This window comes from Vipera ursinii, assembly GCF_947247035.1.
Source record: "Vipera ursinii genome assembly, chromosome: 1".
Lineage (NCBI taxonomy): Eukaryota > Metazoa > Chordata > Lepidosauria > Squamata > Viperidae > Vipera > Vipera ursinii.
The window spans coordinates 293,624,354-293,641,589 of NC_139512.1; the positions used below are offsets into that span (position 1 = coordinate 293,624,354).

At 35.8% G+C, this 17,236-nt stretch overlaps 1 protein-coding gene across 1 annotated transcript in view; it reads left to right on the forward strand.

The window, feature by feature from the left end:
* Nucleotides 1-17,236, forward strand: part of BIRC6 (baculoviral IAP repeat containing 6) — a gene marked incomplete at its 5' end in the record, with an annotated part of 141,333 nt that overhangs the window by 48,058 nt on the left and 76,039 nt on the right. The window contains 10 exon segments of the mRNA XM_083350685.1: nucleotides 1,708-1,835; nucleotides 2,473-2,604; nucleotides 3,706-3,921; nucleotides 6,482-6,665; nucleotides 8,389-8,544; nucleotides 10,618-10,751; nucleotides 12,122-12,275; nucleotides 13,198-13,314; nucleotides 13,942-14,096; nucleotides 15,022-15,148. Coding sequence (XP_083206811.1) covers nucleotides 1,708-1,835; nucleotides 2,473-2,604; nucleotides 3,706-3,921; nucleotides 6,482-6,665; nucleotides 8,389-8,544; nucleotides 10,618-10,751; nucleotides 12,122-12,275; nucleotides 13,198-13,314; nucleotides 13,942-14,096; nucleotides 15,022-15,148 — 1,503 coding nt within the window.

Here is a 17,236-nt window from a genome sequence, read left to right on the forward strand (position 1 = left end):
CCAGCTTCATTTCTGTCCATCTATCAATATATCAATTGTCCATCTGTTTAAAAAATGCTTTAAAAATCAGACAGGTTATGGAATTGGCTGTATGCCAGGGGACATATCTGCAGGCATATTAATTCCCAATAGTATAATAAATACTTTTTGATTAAGTCATTTGGAGAAAGGTAGGGATGGGCAGCACTTGATGTCCAGAGATGAAAAGGTGATATGAAGGAGCAGTGAGTGTTTAAGTATGCACATATTTAAACAAACTGCTTCTTTTCCAGGGTAAAACAGTAACTATGCTGTCCAAGAAAAATGCATATTTGAGTTAAGGAGCTACCAATAGTGTACCCATGTCCAGTCCACTTTTTTCCCTTCAGATCTGAAATACTGCTTATGTACATTATGCTGATGATTAGCATATGGTTGATAAGAAAAGACTTCATTATTCAGGATAGAAATCCCTCCCACTTGAATAAATAAATATTATAATCTAAGGTTGGGAGAGTCTTTTGATTTGGGATTTTGTTCACTTGTATTTGATTATAATTTTGTATTATAGAAAACAATTGACTGCTATTTATCTATCTGTTTGAATAGTTAGCCCTCTTTTCACTAAAATGAATTCCAGAGTGGAATACACTACGCATGCAGAGTTACAAAAACATAAAACAGTGTGAGCCACAGGTTAAATAACAGAGCAGGGGTGGTAGGCTTTTAGTTGACATAAAAGCTAGCTGCAGTTTTCTCCCTTCCCCTCCTGTGCATGTTTTAGAAATAGTATACCTCTGAAGTAGTATCTTATGCTTTGTACTAATGGATGTAGGGTCCTCAGATTTTTGGATAATTTTCCAATTGTTTGATTAAGAGAGAGACTTTTAATTAAACTTAATTTCAAAATATACAGTACATAAAGTAATTGAATAGTTTCTTAGCAAAGAGAAATAGTTTGGGATCTTAACTGTTACAAAAGAATGTTCTAAGGTACACTCAGTTTTAGGCTGATTTTAAGGTTTTACAACCAGTGCTGTAATCAAGCAGTTCCTGTTCAGTTCCCTGTAGCTGTGGTGAAGTACGCTACAAAACAGTTCACACTGCCTCTGAAAATGCTTCTATGAATGCTGGTGAGATGTCAGGATAATATAAGATGAAGCCAAGGCCATTCAGCCTAAAAAGCTCATCATTGGCCGATATAGACAGATTCATTGCACAGAACTTCCTTTCTCATCTGATTTTCTTGTGCAGTATTTAATGTCTTTTCTGCTTTCCTTTTAAAAGGATGTACTTGTTACAATTCATTCAATTTTTATTATTATTATTATTATTATTATTATTATTATTATTATTATTATTATTATTATTTTATTTATTTATTTATTTATTTATTTATTGATTGATTGATTGATTGATTGAATTTTTATACCGCCCTTCTCCCGAAGGACTCAGGGCGGTGAATTTAACATTTCATTTTTAAAAAAATCCCCGTTTTGAAGATTGTAAGCTACTTGTTTCTAAATACCATCTCTGGTCCTTACAGTAAAGCTAAATCAATTATTTCCCTAGCATCCAAACAATAATTCAATTAATGCTGTATCCTTAAACTAACAAACTTTTTTATTCTTTTTTCAAAATATGCATACTGATTTTTGTGCGTGTATGTCCTCTGTGTGTAAAACATTGACCACCAAATTTTAAATATTATTTTGTTTTGCTTTTCAGGCAATCAGTGGAGTTTCATTAACAACAATTTACATACACAGAGCCTCAATAGAACTTCAAAAGGCAACAGTAGCTTAGATAGGTTATATTCCAGAAAGATCAGGAAACAACTTGTTCATCATAAACAGGTAACCTCTAGCTCGTATTAATGATTTTCTTTTTCTAAATTATATTAGGATATTATGATTTTGAGATGCAATTCATGTTTTATGTTCAGAGCAATATTTTACAAGTTAGGTAGCATATTGCTGGAGTGCACTGAAGCAAGTTAAAGGAACTTCCAGTTGCCTGACTTTCCCACAGCAACCATGAACCTAACTGAAAGTGTGGCTGATGCTGACAATATAATAATTGCAGACAAGGGTCCTAAGGAAATCCTATGCGTGCCCTGCAGGGTGGAATAAGAGATTTCCACCATCTTAGTAGAAGAGTTCATACAAGTGTGAAATTTTGGAGGGAATAACGTGAGAAACCATTTTTCTAATTAACTTGTTCATTATAAAATATTTGGAAAATTTGACAGCGAGTACAAACACACAGCAAATATCTGCTCCTTTTTACAACGTTTGAAGCCTCACCAGTTTCTGCAACCTTAAAGCTACTAATGAAACTGGCTTTATAATTCAGATCTGTTGGCAGCCTGTTAAAGTTTTATAAGTATAAAAACTAAAATTTTGAAAACTTTAACGTGACCATCCTATGAAAGTGCACATCTATTTTGCATCTTATTATACATTTTTATATACTGTTAACATTTTCTTTTAGCAACTTAACTTATTAAAAGCAAAACAGAAGGCTTTGGTGGAACAGATGGAAAAAGAAAAAATACAAAGCAACAAAGGATCATCCTATAAACTTTTAGTAGAACAGGCAAAACTAAAGCAGGCCACGTCAAAGGTATGATGTTCTGCAATTATATTTATTGTCTTGCGCAGAAATATCTTTTTCTGCAAATTCAAATATGTTTTGGGTTCATTTTTTCCATATATGATTTCATTATGCCTCTTAAGGCCTAATGTGTTGATTCAATTACCTGCTATATCTCTGGTTTTAGAACTAATCAATTCTAATATAGGTACCTCTTTATATGTATGTATGTATGTATATGTACATATATTTTATGTAAGCTACTTTCTAAATAATGCTGTGGGTTATTCACATCAAGATAGTTCCTTATAATAAAAATTAAGATTAAATTACAATATTTCAACAATTCTCCAGCTGTGCCCTTTTTTGAGTCATCAGAAAAGGTGCATGGGCAGTATCCAAATAATTGTGCTAATCATAATTAGCTAAGGCCAAAGGAAGTTGGATTTGTCTTTTTAAAATCACTCTTTAAATAAAATGGTGTCGTAATTAAGCATTTTTGGTCCACAGAGTTGTCTGAAATAGTTTTGGCTATCAGTTTCAGTTGCAGTTATTTCTCTCAGGAAATATTAATGATTATTTGTTTGTTTGTTTGTTTGTTTAATCTATATGCCACCCATCTCAGTTAGAGGCAACCTGTATAAGATGTTGAGAAATCCTCACTTGAAGACCAGTAATCATACACTATTGTGTTTTGACATCATCTAATCTAGAAACCATTGCATGTTCCAACTAATATCTGTTAACTATTAAGACATTAGTTATATCCTGTGTCTTATCTAAAGAGTTCAGTGTGATAATAGTTGGGTAATGGTTTATGTAATCAGTAAATTTGTTTCGTATTAGAATTGTAAATTTGAAAACAACAAATGTTATTGGTGCTGTGATTTAGGAAATAATCTTATCTATGTTTAGTTAAATAGATTTATTTATTTGGACTTATTGGGTAATATTGTAATCTTACATAAGATAAGAGACCTCTTATTTCTTTTTGATTGAAAATACCGTGTTATTGATACTAGTGATTTATGCGGTTATTTTCATTTATTTGTATGTGAAATTATTGACTCCTGCAATTCAATGAATAGTTGAATAACGGCAAATGTATGTTTATGTTTATGATTTATGTAGCACTTTAAGGATTTGATACGCTTACGACGGACTGCAGAGTGGCCCCGTTCTACATTAGACACTGAAGTATCGACTGCAAAAGAAACTCCAGAAATTGAGCCCCTTACATTTACATTGGCACATGAACGCTGCATCTCAGTGGTGCAGAAACTGGCCCTCTTTCTCTTGTCAATGGATTTTACTTGTCATGCAGATCTGCTGTTATTTGTATGCAAGGTATGGATTATGCAATGCAGTTAATAGAAATAAATCTGATCAAAGCATGAAGCTTGCATTTCAGTATACTAGGTTGGATCAGCATTTCTCACAAAATACTTTCCCAATAATTATTTGTCATCCAAAATTATGATACTTTAGCCCCTTGTGGAAAAAAAATATAAAATAGCATGATTTGAGATGATAATTTTTTAAAACCTCAAGTATTGTTCTGATCCTAAGGAGTTTTGCTCTGATAGGATTACATTTAAATGAGTTTCCACAAAAGAAGGAACCTGGTTGTTGGGCTTTAAATATAATTCCATCAATACGGTGTACCTTTTCCTAGCCATTGTTTATATAAAATATTTTTTCTCAATGCATCTGTGCTGAAGCAAGAGCTGTGGATTGTACGAAATAACAGTTTTGCTTTACATGAACCTTTATGCTACCCAACGCACCTACATTTTGCTTCTTTTCCCCTCTTGACACTTAAGACATACAGGGAGTGCAGAATTATTAGGCAAGTTGTATTTTTGAGGATTAATTTTATTATTGAACAACAACCATGTTCTCAATGAACCCAAAAAACTCATTAATATCATAGCTGAATATTTTTGGAAGTAGTTTTTAGTTTGTTTTTAGTTATAGCTATTTTAGGGGGATATCTGTGTGTGCAGGTGACTATTACTGTGCATAATTATTAGGCAACTTAACAAAAAGCAAATATATACCCATTTCAATTATTTATTTTTACCAGTGAAACCAATATAACATCTCAACATTCACAAATATACATTTCTGACATTCAAAAACATAACAAAAACAAATCAGTGACCAATATAGCCACCTTTCTTTGCAAGGACACTCAAAAGCCTGCCATCCATGGATTCTGTCAGTGTTTTGATCTGTTCACCATCAACATTGCGTGCAGCAGCAACCACAGCCTCCCAGACACTGTTCAGAGAGGTGTACTGTTTTCCCTCCTTGTAAATCTCACATTTGATGATGGACCACAGGTTCTCAATGGGGTTCAGATCAGGTGAACAAGGAGGCCATGTCATTAGATTTCCTTCTTTTATACCCTTTCTTGCCAGCCACGCTGTGGAGTACTTGGACGCGTGTGATGGAGCATTGTCCTGCATGAAAATCATGTTTTTCTTGAAGGATGCAGACTTCTTCCTGTACCACTGCTTGAAGAAGGTGTCTTCCAGAAACTGGCAGTAGGACTGGGAGTTGAGCTTGACTCCATCCTCAACCCGAAAAGGCCCCACAAGCTCATCTTTGATGATACCAGCCCAAACCAGTACTCCACCTCCACCTTGCTGGCGTCTGAGTCGGACTGGAGCTCTCTGCCCTTTACCAATCCAGCCACGGGCCCATCCATCTGGCCCATCAAGACTCACTCTCATTTCATCAGTCCATAAAACCTTAGAAAAATCAGTCTTGAGATATTTCTTGGCCCAGTCTTGACGTTTCAGCTTGTGTGTCTTGTTCAGTGGTGGTCGTCTTTCAGCCTTTCTTACCTTGGCCATGTCTCTTGAGTATTGCACACCTTGTGCTTTTGGGCACTCCAGTGATGTTGCAGCTCTGAAATATGGCCAAACTGGTGGCAAGTGGCATCTTGGCAGCTGCACGCTTGACTTTTCTCAGTTCATGGGCAGTTATTTTGCGCCTTGGTTTCTCCACACGCTTTTTGCGACCCTGTTGACTATTTTGAATGAAACGCTTGATTGTTCGATGATCACGCTTCAGAAGCTTTGCAATTTTAAGAGTGCTGCATCCCTCTGCAAGATATCTCACTATTTTTGACTTTTCTGAGCCTGTCAAGTCCTTCTTTTGACCCATTTTGCCAAAGGAAAGGAAGTTGCCTAATAATTATGCACACCTGATACAGGGTGTTGATGTCATTAGACCACACCCCTTCTCATTACAGAGATGCACATCACCTAATATGCTTAATTGGTAGTAGGCTTTCGAGCCTATACAGCTTGGAGTAAGGCAACATGCATAAAGAGGATGATGAGGTCAAAATACTCATTTGCCTAATAATTCTGCACTCCCTGTAGCCTCTGAAAAATGTTGTCATTGTTCCTGATAATTGGCAAAAATCTGAACCATCATAGCAGAGGGAGCGATGGGAAATAAACCAACATTTTTGGGGGAAGTTTTTGAAAGTGTTGTTCACTTAGAAACACTGTTGGTTACAGCACAGTAAATTTTAGTAATTTATGTTTTCTTGTGTTATAGTTTTGAACTTTGCAATTTCTAAGATGAAATAAAAGATAAAGACATTAGAAATAGGGGGGGAACTCTTCACATGAGAACTCTCCCAAGCTACAGATGGAAGGCATAAACAAAAGTTACATATACTCTCAAACCAGAAGGATTACCTTAGTTCTTCTTTTGATCTCTCAATACTTCTGATGTTATTCTAAATTCCTTTACCATTATTTGTAAATACATGTGTATTTTACAATTGCTAAATATCCACGTCTTTATTTTGTAGAAATGTTGTGTTCTCAATAGATAGGAAACAAGTTGTGGCAAAGAGAATTTTGTCTACCTCTTTTTATTTCAGGTTCTCGCTAGAATTGCAAATGCAACAAGGCCTACAATTCACTTGTGTGAAATTGTGAATGAAGCTCAATTAGAAAGGCTACTCCTGCTCCTGGTTGGGACCGACTTTAACAGAGGTGATATCTCTTGGGGAGGAGCGTGGGCTCAGTATTCCCTGACATGTATGCTGCAAGATATTCTAGCAGGTTTGTTAAAAATTATATTTTATCTATGGAAAATGCATTGGTTACCTGCAGTGGGAAACAGTGAAGGAGTAGTAGTTAATTAATTAGTCTTGAACCATATGAAAGACCATAAAATAAAGGTAAAATATAGCAACTAATTCAAGGATAAAATAGAAAAAAGAAAATGCAACAGTAAAATATATATGTAGTAAATACAAAGTATCAGCATTCAGAAAAATACATTGCCTTTATACGATATCCCAATCTATTCAATATAACAGGTTCTTAGCTGAACTGCCTTCCATATACGTCATTTTATAATAAGATGGAAGCACCCATGTTCAGTCATGTAATCTAGCACCTCAAATCCTGTTAATAGAATAGGCCCTTCATAAGAATTACATCAAATTCATCGGCAGGTATTTTACATATTGGAAAATGGTTTTGTTCTTAGCCAATCAAAAAAAAATATTTTTTGCCAATAACTCTGTGTTTCTTTGGGCACTGATATCCAGGACTTTGTTTGAAAATTTCCTTTGACTGAGAGGCAGTTGAGAGTAAATATTGGGTGGAAAACCCATGCTATGAAATAACTTTGGTAATTCAGTTTAAGCAGGAGGTAGGCTGAGCCATACTGAAATTGTTCTGCTAAACATTTTTTGAGTAGCCTATCAGGGCCCATTGAACGGATGCTCTGCCAATAGATTAAAAAAAATAATTATTGAGTGGCTGTGTATGGAGCGAAAACCTGCTTCTGCTCTGACCACTGGAGCTGACATGTTCTTGCCAGCTTCCAGTGTGGTTTTTTTAAAAAAAAATTACTCCAGTAAGGAAACTTTTGTATGGCTCACAATTCCATACCTTAGCTCAGCCTTGGGACTATTTTTACCCTAAATACTTTCAATGTGGGAGGAGAGCAAGGTACCTGGATAGTTATATTTAGTTTATATAATCTTTTGGTGCTTATCTCAGCCCCCACCAACCTTCTTTTAAAATGATTTATCCATGACCCTGTGTCGGTAAAAGCAAATAAGTAAAAGAATTCATTTGTCCAGTAGACTTCCCATTCAACTGCTAGTTTTCCAGCCTCCTTGTTAGATTTCAGAAATTGAATAATAAGTTTGATTTCTGACATTGATACCAGAGGCTGTGGAAAAGGTTTTCAAATGCTAAAGTATCAATAGTTTGGGAGGCCCTAAAAACCCTCCCAAACTAAAGCTGGGATGAGAATATAAAATTGGAATTTATATTTCTTCAATAAAACAGCTGGGGTATTCGAAAAGAAAAATGTGTTTGTCCCTTTTGCTAAAAATTTCAAGTGCTGACTATATTTTATTTGTGTATAAAATTTTATAAAGTTTAAAAACTTTAAAATTTTATGTTGTTTTTTTTAACGGATAGAATATCCCTAGCCCTTGCACATCGCTGTCATCTGTAATTTTCTAGTACATAGATAGACTCAAACCAATTAGAATTTATTTGCTGTCAATTTGTGGTATCTGAAATATGTTTATGAAGCCCCACAAATTTTACTATTGATTTTCTCAATAGTGCTTAAAAAATTAAAAAAAATTTTTTTTAAAAAAGCACACATTTATGCCTCATATTTTTGAAAAAAGCTGATATGTAAAACTGCCATGAAACATGAAACAGTTTGTTTAAAATGTGAGGTGAATATTGCACATGTCAAGGCAATTGATACCCATCTCTGACTATTCTGGTAACTCTTCCCTATACCATTCAGGAGAACTGTTGGCTCCAATAGCTGCTGAAGCCATGGAGGAGGCAGCAGTAGGAGAGGAGGCGGGGACTTCCACTGTAGATTCAGATGATGCTCTTCAGCAGTCTGCAGTTCAGTTAGTGGAAACTATTGATGAGCCATTAGCACATGACATTACAGGTAAATAAATATAACTTGCATAATGGCATTGAATTGTTTAAAACTGCTGGTTTTTTGCCTTAGCAATTCTGCTAACCATTCTTGGATTTCAGTAGTTGTTGAAAAATTATACCATTCTGTTGATGTCAAGTACAACTAGGCAGCTGAAAAGCTGATGCAATCTATAGCAGGTGCAAATCTCCACAGCAGGTGTGTCCAACCTGCAGCCCATAGGCCACATGTGGCCCAGGACAGCTAGTAATGTGGCCCCACAAGATTAAAAAAAAATGAAGTTGGTTATTTATATGCAGTCCAAGACAATTCCTCTTCACTCATTGTGGCCCAGGCTAGCCAAATGGCGGGACAACCATGACGTAGAGCAGGGGTCTCCAACCTTGGGGTCTTTATGACTTGTGGACTTCAACTCCCAGAATTCCACCAGCTAGAATTCTGTGATTTGAAGTCCACAAGTCATAAAGTGCCCAAGGTTGGGGATCCCTGAGCTAGAGCATAGGTTAGCCTTATTTTACTTTCCTCCCCCATATTTTTCTGCATAATGGAAATTGGAAGCTCACATTCCAAGACTTGGAGAGGATTATAGACAAAGAATTTCTGTTTTCCATTGTGGACTAGTTGTGATGGGGGTTTCCCGAAACTCCCATGTAACACCTCTTCTCCACGAGCTGCATTGGCTTCCAGTTGCCCTCCGGGTGAGATTCAAGGTGTTGGTGATGACCTATAGAGCCCTTAATGGCATGGGTCCGGATTATGTGGGGTTTTTTATTGTTATTTTAATATTTGTATTTACTGTTTTTAGTGGGCATATATTTAATTCTTTTTTAACTTTTGTAACTTTGTATTTTTTATTCTTGCCCTGTTCACCGCCCTGAGTCCTTCGGGAGAAGGGCGGTATATAAATAAAATTATTATTATTTATTTATTTATTTATTTATCTTTGGGAGTACCTGCTGCCAGCATTAACTTCCCATCGTCCTGTGCGCTCCCACAGGGAGGGCCTCCTCAGGGTGCCGCCGGTCAGGGAGTGCTGGCTGGCGGCCCCCAGGGGGAGGGCGTTCTCGGTGGACGTGCCTGCCCTTTGGAATCAGCTGCCTGTGGAACTCCGGATGGCCCCGACCTTCGCTCGTTTCGCCGGGACCTAAAAACCTGGCTATTCGAGCTTGCCGGCCTAGACTGAGGGTTTGGGTTTTTAGTTTTTAATTTTCGGGGCTATTTAATTTAATTCTATTTTAACTTTGTATATTGTATTGTTTTAATTGCCCTGTAAACCGCCCTGAGTCCTTCGGGAAATGGGCAGTATATAAATCCAAATAATAAATAAATAAATAAATAATCCGCCACTTATAACCACAAATGGGCACAGAATCTTGATATTTGAATGGAGCTTAATTCACTGACCATAACCCAGTTATCCCAGTTGCAGTCGTTAATTGGAGCACCAGAGAAAGGGTCCAGGCCTCCTAGGCATGCTATAGAGAGGAGAAGACCAGGACCTCTGATTGTACCTGAGAGGTCTGGGCCCTTTACCCACCCACACTGGGGAAACCAATCCTTCTACACACAGACATCAAATCTGGCAAATACGCTAGCAAATGCTATTGTTCTCACAATTTCTCTTCCCCTCCCCTTCCCCCCCCACCCAACCTAAGAGGCCTGGATCCTCTCTCTGGTGCTTAGCCAATTGCAGCATCCCACATTCACATAACCATGATTTACGAAGTTTTTCCTGAAAATTTTTCATTTACTTCGGGTTTCCAGCAAAAAATTCCCATTTCAAACAATGGGTTCAGTTAATGACCTCAGCATTTGTTTACCGACTGTGGATTCACTTAACAACCATGATGATTCACTTAATGGCTTCTGGAAAAAAATATAAAATCACACATAATGGCCCTCTTAATGACAGGCACAACTGGCATCATTCCAGGCTCAATTAAGGGCAGAAGACAAGGACTGCTGTATTTTGTTTCTAAGTTCTGCTTTTATTATTGTACTTATTGTTACAAGCTGCTCAGTCGTGACAATGGGATGGTCTGTAAATTCAGTAAATAAATAAACTATTTGAATCACCCAAAGGTACTCCACCTTTGTCATCTTTGGAAAAAGACAAAGACATTGATCTTGAGTTATTACAAGACCTGATGGAAGTTGACATTGATCCATTAGATATTGATTTGGAAAAAGATCCTCTGGCAGCAAAAGTCTTCAAGGTATGGAACATAATGGATTTTTAACATAGTTGCAAAACACCTGTGACATAGTCTTAGCTCTTTTTGAAATGTGTGTTTCTGACATTAACATGATAGAATCTTATAAACAGGTATCAATTCCATTTTCATTATAAAACGTAGGTTTATTTTGAGGTTATTTTATATACAAATGAATTATAGAGTATAAAGTAATTCAAATTCAAAAGTTACAAAGGTGCATAAAGAGATCTATTATTGTTATGCTCAAAATCAAATCTAGCACAGACGTGTTTCGTCTCCTGACCATTAGGTCGTCTGCATGTCCCTATATAAAAAACAATTATATTCTCCTTCTAGCACATATTCTTAAAAGTAACATACAAGAAGAACAGAATTAAAATAAAGTGTAAATGGTATTTCCAGACATTTTGTAAAGTCCTAATGATTTTAGAATTCATCATTTTAAACATGTTTATTATTTTTGTATGTGAAGAAATGGGAGAGGGTAAGGAAAACTTATAAATAAAAAAAATAAGAAAAAAGATGGAGGAAAAACATATTTTATTACCTATAGCAAAATCATTTAAGTGCTTTAAACACATCATTAAAACCTGAACACGTGAAATAATAATATAATACTGATCAGTATTACATTGGTAGAACCAGTTCATAACCAGAAAGTTGACACATATTATTGATCTGAGGTTGTAAATCTGCACCACAGATCAGATTCTAAACATGTCACACTACAAAAGCCACAAGCATTTAATTACAGTTGGATCTGTGAGTATAGATTTTTAGATTCTACACATTCATGTATCACAGCATATGATTAAAATAAACTGGAAGGAGGGACATTCAGTGGACTTAATGGTCATAAAAGGAAATACATCTGTGCTAGATTTGATTTTGAGCATAACAGCAATAGATCTATCTATACACCATTGTAATTTTTGAAGTTGAATTACATGATATTCTATAATCCATTTGTTTCCATTCTGGGCATATGATCATATAAAGAAATCTTCTTCAAAGATACTTTAGATTTCAGCTCCTTTCAGTGGGGCCATTTAACATGTGATTGGAGTGATAGTACAAAATAATAGTCCAATAGTAAGTTGGGGAAGAGTGCTGTAAATATTACCTGGACAACTCCCTTTATAATGTCAAATTATAGTTCAGTGAAAGAACACATTGATCTGAAAGCTGCCAGTATAGTTGGCAGTGTATATGGCAAAAATAAAAGACTGTTGATTTTCTTATAAATACAGATTATGATGTTAGGATACAAATACTGAAGACACAATCTAGTTGAGAGTCATGGGAAAAAAAGTTTTTATTTTCAAGAATTTCAGACCAATGAATGCTTTTTTCCCCTCTGTTTTATAAAGCCTATAAGTAGCACCTGGTATGATTACTGGGGTGCTGATTATGGTACATACAATTACAATCCTTATATTGGAGGTGTTGGAATTTCTGTGGCAAAACCACCAGTTACAACTGAGAAGAATGGATCACAGATTGTCAGTGTATCAGTCTCTCAGGGTAAGCATATCAACTAGTTTTACTCTGCGGCCTAATTTGAGAAAGTTCTTTTTTTTGTTGTTGCTAAAAAAAATCCCTTTTTGATAAGTTAAAGGTAAAGGTAAAGTTTCCCCCGCACATGTGTGCTAGTCGTTTCCGACTCTAGGGGCCGGTGCTCATCTCCGTTTCAAAGCCGAAGAGCCAGCGCTTGTCCGAGGACATCTTCGTGGTCATGTGGCCGGCATGACTAGACGCCAAAGGCGCACGGAACGCTGTTACCTTCCCACCGTAGTGGTCCCTATTTTTCTACTTGCATTTTTACGTGCTTTTGAACTGCTAGGTTGGCAGAAGCTGGGACGAATAACAGGCGCTCACTCTGTTACGCGGCACTCGGGATTCGACCCGCCAAACTGCCGATCTTCCGATCGACAAGCTCAGCATCCTAACCCACTGAGCCACCGCGTCCCTTTTGAGCCACCGCGTCCCTTTCCCTTTTGGATACATTCCAGTTATGCAAACTATGCTTAAAAAGTGTTTTATAGAGATAATAATTAGAAAACTCTGGTCCAGTATCCTGTTAGCCAAGAGGTGTACATGTAAGCATAGACAGATTATGAAAACTGTGTTGCGTTTTTTAAAAAGTCTATTAAAGTTAAGAACTGGACATTTTTCTGTCTTGGAACGACGTCTTGCTACTTAGAGCAAAGATCCTTCCGGCTTGATGTATTTATCTCTTTGGTCTCATTTGCATATTTTTATAATTGGTTTCTATCTCAATTCATTTTAAAAGTATTTCCAAATGTATAAACCAATCAAAATTCTTATTTATATAAGAATAAATAAATAAATAGATATTTAATAACTTATTAAGGCTTAATACAATATTTAGTATTAAAATATGTAGAATTTTACTTATACGTATGCTTTTAATGATCTTTTCAAGCTTTAGATGCACGTTTAGAGGTTGGACTGGAACATCAAGCAGAACTGATGCTGAAAATGATGTCTACTCTGGAAGCAGATTCCATTTTGCAGGCCCTGACCAATACATCTCCTACATGTAATTTTGCACAGTTAAACCTAAGCATCTCTGAATGTTATGGTAATCTTTCTCTTGCTATTGTAGATACTCTGAATTTGTAGCTGAATAGTGGTTGTATTATATCAATAATACCTAATAGCAACATATTAGCTTCCCAGCATACACCTAATTTTAATACTCTATTAATTTCTTAGTTCATTATCAATATATATGAGAAGGTTTTTTTGCAGTGTATTGTTGCTCCCTGTTCAGGATGTATATTTATCTTTTTAGGATGTTCTTAAGATGTTATTTCAACAAGTGTCAATTTGTCTAGCTAATATTTATCAACTTGGTGGTTATTTACAGTATATAACAATAAGAGTATACACAAACAATAAAAAACATTGATTAATATAGATGCTTTCTAGAACTTAGGATATGCAAGGAATTTAATTCAATTTCCTAGCAGTATGTTTGCCAGACTAATCACAGTTTTAATTTAAGCTATTGTTGCACCCATCTATTTTTTTCCAAGTTATTTAATTTGGTTTGAATTCTTGGAAACTGATCACAATATTTTGGAAGAATAACACATTCAGTGACAAACACTATGTGTTTCTCTTTTGTAATTAAAAATGTCTTGGTTTTTTTTTTTTTTGCTAGTAACTCAGTCTCCTGGTGGAACAGATGATTCTTTGCTACGTGGGTTGCACACTTCAAATCAAAACAATCAGTTTATTATCCAGTTGTCTTCCATTCCAGTGTTAAGTGCATGCTTCAATAAACTATTTTCCATGCTACAAGTCCATCATGTTCAGGTACATAATTGTTGCTCTTGGAATTTGTAGTATTCATATACTGTGTTGGCATTTAGGATCAAGAAATGTACACTTGCTCGATGCTATAGTTTATTGAGGTGACTCCTAGTCTGTTGCTGTTTGTATTTTCAAGTTAGTGTTCCTAATAAAAGTATTTGACAGTGTGTCACATTAATTTACTAAATATAGTTAAAAATAAATTTATTTGTATTTTGAGAATAGACATATAGATAGATGAATATTTATGATGTACTTTTGCAAATTAAACAGTATTCTAAGGCTGAGATAATACTTATAGCTAAAGCACTAGCTAACCACAAAATATTAATAACATCATTTAATTAGAAAGTGTTTTTTATCATTTTAAAATATAGACACATTTTTGATGTAGGATATACACCGGTGCACTTGTGCTTTAAACTGTAGCTTCTTTCTTGGGATGAGTTTGCTGATAGCATTCGTCCAACATATCCAGTTATAATATATATTTTAACTGGAATTTACAGTATTACATTTTTATAATGTCCTTTTCTGGATTCTGGTTTTCATTAGTATATGCAATTATGTTGTTAAAATAAGTAGATCCCTAAGTTTTGAAGTAAGCAATGGAACCTTGGGGAGGGGGGGGGAAAGCAAATTATTAAGCTTCAACAAAACAAACATATTATTTTCTTGAAAACAATAATAAAACACGAGCAAACATTGATTTGGACGTTATATTGACGGCTTGACAAACTGGTTATAATCTGCTTTTAGTAACCATGCAAATTGAAATATGTCAAAAATAATGCATGCAGTCTACAACAGTATTTTGTCAGCAACATTAAAAATTGATGTTTGAAATCTTAATTGAAGTTCTCAGTTACGTGGTTATCTTCTTTTAAGTGTGCCTTTTAAATAACAGTTGCTAATAATTGTTCTCTAGCTTGAGTCCTTATTACAGCTATGGCTCACATTAAGCCTGAATTCTGGAACTACTGGATCTAAAGACAACTGCACTGACATTTTCTTATACAATGCCAACCGGACACCTGTCATTCCTTTAAATCAAGGTGAGCTGCATCCCTATGCTCTGCTACATTGATCTAAATCAGTAGTTTTAAAAATACTGGGCTTCCGCTGTATTCAGTACAATGTACGACGGGTAGTCTTTGACAGATAATAATTCATTGACTGACTGTTTGAAGTTACAGTGGCACTGGAAAAAGTGGCTTACAACCATTTTTCACACATCCGACCGTTGCAACATCCCCACGGTCATGTGATCAAAATTCAGACAGTTGTCAGCTGACTCATTTTTATGACGGCTGCAGTGTCCAAGGGTCACATTGTCTCCTTTTGCGACCTTCTGACAAGCAAAACCAATGGGGAAGCCAGATTCACTTAAAAACCACGTTCCTAACTTAAGAACTGCAGTGATTCATTTAACAAATGTGGCAAGCAAGGTCATAAAATGGGACAAAACTCACTTAATAACTGTCTCACTTAGCAACAGAAAATTTGGACTCAATTGTGGTTGTAAGTCGAGGACTACCTATATATTCAGTTTGGATTTTTTTTTTTGTTACATTATATGGTAAATTCAAGAACTATTTACAGTTCAAATGAACTGTCGAAAAGAAGAAGAAGAAAGAGATGGACACTTTGAGTCCTTTAATTTCTAAGTTCCTTTATATTTGAAAAACAATTCCTGAATCCACTTTTTCTTACTACCATAAAACATATTGGAATAATTTTTTCCAGGTTAAAGTATGCTTAAAAATGAATTAAGGTTTCAACTAGAGTTAATTGTTACACTGTTTTTGGTGATCTTCATATTAAGTAAACAGCCAAGAGTCACTCTTACAGTTACTTGGGCAATACATAAAGTTGATAGATAAATAAATGGCCTTTAGGCTAATACTTAATACACAATTAAGGACTATTTAAAATGATGTGCAGATTGCAGAATCTTTCTATCATTCATACTTTAGTTTATGTGAACACCTTCTCATTCTATGGAATGAGGAAGATTCTCAGGGATGACTCACACCCTGGACGGTATCTCTTTACTCTCCTACCTTTCGGTAGGAGATATAGGAGTATAGCCAGCCGTACCAACAGGCTGAAAAATAGCTTTTATCCGTGGGCTGTTAGGCTTTTAAATGGGATATAATCTCTGTGAACTTAGCAGAATTGACCGGTGTGTGGTGTAGTTGGTTCACATGGTGTGGTAGGATGGAGGGTTTGTTGTCACTGTGTGTTGGGGGGAGAGAGCACGGGGGGGGGGGGAGGCTCAGCTAATCTCAATGTACACTTGTACTTTGACAATAAAGGTTTATTTATTTGTTTATGAGTTGTCTGCTGTTGTAAACCACCTGGAGTCACTTAGGAGAGGTGGGCAGAATAGAAATTCAATAAAAAAGTAAATTGTTGGGTTTCTTTTATCTGAAAGGAATTCTGTATTTACCACATGGTAGAATCTCCAATCAATTATCTTCAAAATAAATTTTGGCACTCTTAATCTCTCTGTTTGTTTGTATAAATAGTCCTCGACTAACAACCGTTCATTTAGAGACCATTCAAAGTTGCAACAGCATTGACTAAAATGACTTATGACCATTTTTCATACTTACGACCATTGCAGCATCACCATGGTCACGTAATCATCATTTGGATGTTTGGCAACTGGCTCATATTTGACGTTTTCAGTGTCCTGGGAATAATGGGATCACCTTTTGCAACCTAACAAGCAAAGTGAATGAGAAAGCTAGATTCACTTAGCAACTGTGTTATTAACTTAACAACTGCAGTCACTTAACAAAGTAGCAAGGAAGATCATAAAATGGGGCAAATCTTAATAATTAGCAACATAAATTTTGGGCTCAATTGTGGTCGTAAGTTGAGGACTACCTATAAATGTATTTATGTATAACATGTATGTATGTGTGTGTGTATACACACACACACACTTATATTTCATGTAGCTAGACTGCTCATCTCCCCCAAAGATTTGATGCCTGCTTTCTTCCATTTTTCTATCTCTGGGGGCTGCACAGCGTACTGGTACGTAAGCTTGAGGGTTAGGGCTATATTACTACCTCTTTTTATTAGTCTGCAAAGAAAAGGAGCAATAATCTGCTTATCCTAGGGTCAATTGG